The 7,423-nt window shown below is 34.2% G+C and overlaps 1 protein-coding gene across 1 annotated transcript; it reads right to left on the bottom strand.

Moving 5' to 3' along the window:
• Positions 1-993: 993 nt before the first annotated feature.
• Positions 994-6,698, bottom strand: LOC120770780 (arabinogalactan protein 1). Its single transcript, XM_040098359.1, has 2 exons — positions 6,690-6,698; positions 994-1,401 (listed from the first exon to the last, which is right to left on the bottom strand). The coding sequence occupies exons 1-2, from the start codon at positions 6,696-6,698 to the stop codon at positions 994-996; spliced, it is 417 nt and encodes a 138-aa protein (XP_039954293.1).
• Between the last annotated feature and the right edge of the window lie 725 nt (positions 6,699-7,423).

Below are 7,423 nucleotides of genomic sequence, written 5' to 3'. Positions count from 1 at the left end.
CGACTGGGATGTCAGCGAGTACCCTCGTCACGGCCGCCTGGATGTCCGTAAACGACTCAAACAAAAGCTGAATATCTCGAGAAGTATTAATGATAGCGATTTTCACATCAGACATTTTTTATAGCAAATAAAATTTTCTACAAATTTGTCATGTACATGTTTTCTGTAGCTCTTGTCATTTACGAGATATATACGAAAAAATGGGAATTTCGTAGAAAAATCAGGTTTAGAGCTCCGTACTACCTCGGCGGTGTGACTTACGACTTTGTTGCACTAGGCACTTTTGTAGAGTGAACAATTCTGAGAAATATGCGTCTAAAGTCAAAGCGCTGCCATAAAATACCCTTGATCTGTAGGAATTTAAAGATAAAAACTCACGATTGTAGTGTATTTTCTATGGAAAAATTTTACAGGTCTTGGTCCAGTTTTTAATGTTAATATTAAGGGCTAAAATTTTTAGGGAATTTTTTTACAATATTTCCAAGGAAATTTCGTGACGGGACTGAAAAAAATTAATAGTTAAAAAAAAAAAACACCCTAATATGTACATACATATATATAAAATTGTTTGGAGTTCGATCCTCAGGTTGACGTTTTGCATCTTAAGGCATTTCCCTGGCTTTGATTCGTTCAAATTGCAAGAGTATAAAATGTTCGGTTGCAACCGAACTTAGCGCTTCCTTACTTGTTTTATTTGTTGTTTGTACGAATAAGCAATGGCCTTGCAGCCAACGACGGATTTACTTAAGTTTTTTTAGTTTTTATATTTTTTATTATTTTAACGAGTTTTTTTTCACTCACATTTAAACTTACAAATTAATAATATTTTAAATAATTAATGAAAGTCGTGTGGTTGTGTGTGTATGTGTGTAAGCGCTTCCGCACACACAACCACACATACAGTTCTATGTACAGCTATTAACTCTTCGTTTTTGTAATTAGTGTGTGTCTGCTTTTGCTGGAACTTTAACAGTCAACAGTGTGCGCAGCGCTCTAATAACGGCGACGATAGACGAAACGTCTGCGCACTTGTCTGTATTGGTAGCCGCCTTGTGGGCTGAAGACGTGTCCGCCTTGTGCGTGGCTGCTGCCGGGTGGCAAATACGCTTGGGTGGGTGCGCGTACGAAGGATGGCGCCGCAATGGGAATGGCTTGGGTGGGTGCACGGACAAAGGATGGCGCCGCAATGGGGATGGGTTGGGCAACGGGACGTGGTGCGGGAATGAAGCTGGAACGAGCTTGTACTGGGATGGGCGCGGCGGCTGGTGCGGGCAGTGGTTCGTCGATGTCAATATATTCGGGTTCGGGTGTGGCGATGTCCTGTGGGTTGGGACCTTGTGTGGCCGAGTCGAATTGGGCGGCGGCGCAACCGATTATGGCGAAGGCGAGGATGATTAGTTTCTAAACGAGGCCAAGAGAAGTGGAATAGAGTATGTAAAAATTTAATATATTTGAAAATATGAAGTTTATTAACAATAAATTGGTTTTTTTCTGCGTTTTTGAGTTGAAAAAAATTGAAGCATTTTGCGAAAAATTGAATATTTTCAGAAGAAATATACTTTTTCATATAACCACAACTTTTCTGTATAACTAATTTAGAAAGCTTTCACTTAAAAAAGCTTTCAAAAGAAAATTCAAAATTATTGTAGGCTTCATTTCTTACACATTATATGAGAAAGAGCAATAATTACTTGAAAGTTTATAAATAGAAAGAGAAGACTAATTTAGAGACCTTTCACTTAAAAAAGCTTTCGTACGAAAATTAAAAAAATTTATATACTTATTTTCACACACATTATATGAAGAAGTGCAAAAATTCGAAGAGCTTTCGCTTGAGATTAAAACTTATATATGTGTAGAAAGAGCAAACTAATTTATAGAGCTTTCACTTTGAAAAGCTTTCAATACTATGTTTTTGCAATTTTTTCAAAAGGAATGTATCTTTTCGTATACTCACATCTTGTAGGTAAAACTAAATTTGAGAGCTTTCACTTAAAAAGCTTTCAAACGAATTTTCAAAAATATTGAAGAATCGTTTTCATACATATTATATGAGGAAGTGCAACAATCACTTGAAAGTTAACAAGTATTAAGATTTTTTAGAGAGCTTTCACTTAAAAAAATTTTATTACGAAAATTCAAAAATTTTTATAGACTTATTTTGATACACATCACATGAGGAAGTGCAAAAATTCAAAGAGCTTTCGTTTGAAAATGAAGTTAATATATAGGAAGTGCAAACTAATTTATAGACCTTTCACTCTAAAAAGCTTTCTATTTCAGATTTTGTTTCATGCGCAATTTTCAAAAAGTGCGACAATTCGAAGAGCTTACACATGAGATCAGATGAGGAAGTGCAACAATTCGAACAGCTTTCACTTGAGATTAATGTTTATGTATATAAAGAGCAAACTAATTTCTAACAAATTAAAGAGCTGTCACATTAAAAAGCTCCAATTCAAGATTTTTTCATGCATATTTATGAAAAAGAGCTTTCGCTTATGACTAAAGTTTTTTATAAAAAGAGCAAACTATAAATAAAAATCTATAGCACTTTCTCTTTAAAAAGCTTTCAATTCAAGATTTTTTTCATGGACATTTATATAGAAGTGCAGCAATTCGATGAGCTTTCACTTAGGATTTAAGTATAGAAATAAAAAGAGCTTACAAATTAAAAAAAAATATAATAAATGTTTGCAGCTTGAACTAATTTAGCGAACATTCAACCGTAGTTTGTTACAAACGAAAATCTATCAATATAATTTGAAGAAATGCATCAGCTTGAAAAGCTTTTATGTGAAACCAAAGTTTGCAAATGTAAAGAGCTTTCATAAGTACGCTTTCTAATGAATATCTGCAAATGTGGAAATATATATTTCTGTAACCGTAATTCAATAACATACAATTAAGGAAGCTTTCACAAATAAAATCTTTTCCATATAGCTTTAGGAAAAGACATTAGTTTGTATTTTACTTTCATAATTTATGATAATAAACTAATCTGAAAAGCTTTCATAAAAAAGCTTTGTTATAAGAGGCGAGAAGCCTGTAAAAGAGAACTTTCATATATAAACCCTTTGTTCTGATGTTGTTTTGAACAAAACCTTTTTTTTAGCTGAGATAATTTCAAACTAGTCACCGAAATTTCAAAAGCTTTTTAATAAGAGACAGGAAGTCTGTTAATGAGAGATTTCATATATGTATAAACGCTTTGTTCTTATTAAGATTCTATTTATTAGCTGAAATAATTTCAAATTAGTCACTGAAATGTCTATATATGTATATTCAGAAGCAATGACCAGATGCACGTATAAAATTTCAATTTACGGAACTAAATTATGTGCTTGGAATATCGAAAGCTTGAAAAAGCTCTAATGTAGATATTTAATAAATTTTTTAGAGCTTTCTTTAAAAGATATGATTCATTGAAGTGAATAATGATTAGGTTTATTAGATATAAATCCTATCACACCGAAATCGATTTCCAAGAAATTTGGGAATGTCGTAAGCTTTAGAAGGCTTCAATAAGTTCTTTCTTAACAATTTTCTGTTACCCAAAGTTTTCTTTCTTTCAACAATTATTGATACTATGAAACAGAATTAAATTTTCTACTTTTTTCGAACATTGCCAAATTCATTCCCTTCAAGCAAGACCTTCAAATGGCAAAACCTGTTTGGCACACTCTTCAAAATGCCTCGACCCAGCAACTGCCGCACTTTTAGAAAGTCAAAGTGGTATTATGAAACAGCGTTTATGAGAAATGTTCTAATTAAAAATTTACATAATTGAGAATGCTGCTACGAACACGACAAACTATTAATAATAAGTTATGTATTTTTTCCAGAAATAAAAAAAGGAGAGTGGAATAACAGACTGTAAGGCTGCGAGGCTAATTATAGCATTTGTCAAGCTTGCGGAAGACTCGTTTTTGATGGGCTAACTAAAGTAAAAGTTACCAAACAAGTTAAGTCTTAAATCAGCGGCGAATTGCAGACACGCTTAGCTTTGGTATGCCGATTGTTTTAGGGAGATCGATCCAGAAATTTAGCAAAATTGATTTGATCTTCAAACTGGCATTGCGGGATGAAGTTTTTTGTTGTTGCATGATTTTAAATATTCAGATTTTTTTCAACAAGAAATATTTCAACTTTACTTGAAGGATAGCTATTTTTGGGTTAAGGGTAATTATACCCTGAAGTTTGGCACAAGGCGTGAAATACTCGAAAGGAATTTTTGGAGCCTTTTAAAGAGATATATGCAAATTCGTATAGCACTTTTTAAGATATCGATCTAAAATTTTGTACACGTCATTTTCTCGCCAAACAGCTACATATTCTTGGAACCGCATATAAACTGACCGATCAAAATGAGGTCCCTGTATGGAATTAATATATATTTGTAGGGATATCCTTACAAAATTTAGCAAGAATTATTGCTTAAAAAAACCTTGTCATATTCGAAAAAAATGGTTCAAATCGGTTCACTATATCATATAGCTGCCCTACGAACTGAACGATCGAAATGAGGTGCTTATATGGACAACTTTTTTATTTGAGAAGATATCTTCACAAAATTTGGTATGGACTATTATCTAAAGCAATAATGTAATCTCCAAAGAAATAGTTCAAATCGGATCACTCTAGCATATAGCTGCCATACAAATTGTAAGCTCAAAATCAAGTGCTTATATGGACAACTCTTTGATTTGAGAAGATATCTTCACGAAATTTGGTGTGGATTATTATCCGAGGCAATAAGGTAATCTCCAAAGAAATAGTTCAAATCGGATCACTCTAGCATATAGCTGTCATACAAATTGAAAGCTGAAAATCAGGATAAAGGTCTTTTTATACCCTTTTATGCTTTAAGAAATGCACCTGTAAAGGGTATTGTAGCTTTGTTGTAGCCGAAGTTGACGATTTTTCTTCATTTATTTGTCATTTTTTGGTTTCAGTTTTTTTTTTCTTCAAGAAATGTTCAATTTTCACATTAAGGATATCCATTTTGGGTTAAGGATATTTTAATTTGTTTATAAAATTCTTGAAATATACTTTTTTTATTTGTTAAACTTTCTTAACAACACTTCTTTTTAACAAAAATCACTTTGGTCAAGTCACGCTGATTTTATAGTATCATTTTAATCCATTAACTTGCTTAGCACAAAACACTTCCGTTGCATTTTTTATGCACTGATTGGCCTCAAAAACACAGAAAACAGTTTAAAAAGTAACCAAAAGCTCATCACCTACCATTTTTACGGTATTTATTTTGATCGTATTAGCTGCTTGCTCTAAAGGCCAAAAGGTGATTTGTTTTATATTTGAATTTTGACGAGCTAACACACACTCGAGGAGTTCGAAACACAAATGATGATGAGCCACAAAGTTACTTTGTTATTTATACATATGTATGTGGTGGCCAAAAGAGCGGCGCTGATGGCCGGCAGTGGCATGCGACCCCGTCAAATCGATGAAATGAAGAACACGAAGACGATGAAGAAGTAAGTGCCAAGAGCGGCTACAACAACAACAAGGTAGGGAAACAAAAAAGAAAATTTTATGCTGAAGACAACACACACGAGAAGCAAGCAAGAAAAAACAACAAAAAAACCAACAAAAACATTAAAAGCACAACCACAACTTAAGCAAACAACAGCCAAAATCAACAAACAAAATTAAAGAGTAAACTAATTCAAATATAAACTAACAACAAATCAATTAATAGCGGCGGCAACTGAAACAGCAGCGGCAGCGACTCGCTTGGTGGTGGTGCTGCTAGCCGCTGAAGAAGCAGACAGAGCAGCGGCAAGTGGTCAATGCAGCAACAACAACAATATGAGCCCACAAGCGTTGTGACCTAAGCATTTTCGGCTTGAGCGGTAATTTATACAAAAGGGGTGTTCACGATCACGTGTGTAGGAAAGAGTGACTTGCGTAAACATAAAAAAAGGATCGTTAGGTGAGAACGACGAGACACTGAAAAGCTTGCTTAAATAAGAAAAAACATAAACTTCGGTGTCAGCAAAGCTGTAATACAAAAACATTAAATGAAAAATATTCCTTATAAGAACTTGATTTTGAGGGCAGTTTGTATGGCAACTATATGCTATAGTGAACCGATCTGAACAAATTCTTCAGAGATTATGTTATTGCCTCAGTTAATAATCCAAGCCAAATTTCGTGGGGATATCTCATCAAATAGGAAAGTTTTCCATATAAACGCTTGATTCCGATCGTTCAGTTTGTATGGCAGCTATATTCTATAATTATCAGATTTGAACCATTTCTTCGAAGATAGCACCTTTTGCTTAAACAAAAATCCACGTGAAGTTTCGTGAGGATATCTTCTCAAATTAAAAAGCTTTCCGTACAAACATTGGTTTCCGATCGTTCATTTTGTATGGCAGCTGTATGCTATAGCAGTCCAATATCGGCGGTTTCGACAAGTGATCAACTTTTTGGGAAGAAAAGAATATATGCGAAATTTCAAATCGAATTTTAAAAAGCTGAGGAACTAATTCGCGTATATACAGACGGACCAACGGACATGACTAAATTAGTTCAGCTTGTCATGCTGATCATTTATATACCATATAAATGTATATTTTATAGGGTCTTCAACGTTTCCTTTGGATGTTACGAACATCGTGATAGACTTAGTATTCCCTGGCAAGATGTAAAAATATTACCCGAGGCATATTTCAGCATATTGTAAGGCTATACCTTTTATTTCCAGAAATATCTTTTGACTGACCGTAATCGATCTTGTTGCAATAAAGGCATCTACATTATGAAAGCACTACATCAATAACTTTATTCAGCAAAAGCTAATTGGGACTTTAATACGGCTGTAGACACTTTGATCTGCCATCGAAACTGACCTCGAAGTTATAATAATATAATCACTCGATTCAACCAAACATATCTTTATTTTATTTTTCGTAATAAAATCGAAAATCAAAATGCTAAAATCCAAGAGGTAAGGATAATTCTGAGATCTGTTAAACCTTAGTGGCTTAATTAAAAATAATAACGGCTCTGAAGAGCTTGGTAGAATACGCCGATTATGATTGAATGAATACCCATTCACTTCGAACAGGAAGAGCAACTGTTAGGCCACTTCACTGCGGTGTTTTTACGGTACTTTTAAAACACACTCGGATGAAGCGTTCGCATAGTTTCGTGAGTGCCGACGCAGCATAGATCCACTATTACCCACCAGAGTTACAGTCAGAATGGTAGACTTTACCCAGCACCTGCTCAGCCAAAGGCAAGGATCGTTCTATCGTTCGAAAAGGACCCATGGATTACATGATTTTCATTAGGTATCTTTGAACCTTCGAGCTAATTTTTTAATTTAATGAAAATTAGGCAAAACTTTCTTCAGGACTTGGACCGATTGTATTATTTGAACTAACGACCA

The sequence above is a fragment of the Bactrocera tryoni genome, chromosome 3 (genome assembly GCF_016617805.1).
Source record: "Bactrocera tryoni isolate S06 chromosome 3, CSIRO_BtryS06_freeze2, whole genome shotgun sequence".
Taxonomy (NCBI): domain Eukaryota; kingdom Metazoa; phylum Arthropoda; class Insecta; order Diptera; family Tephritidae; genus Bactrocera; species Bactrocera tryoni.
The sequence above is the reverse complement of the archived record's forward strand: the minus strand, read 5'-3'. Positions and strand labels throughout refer to the sequence as shown.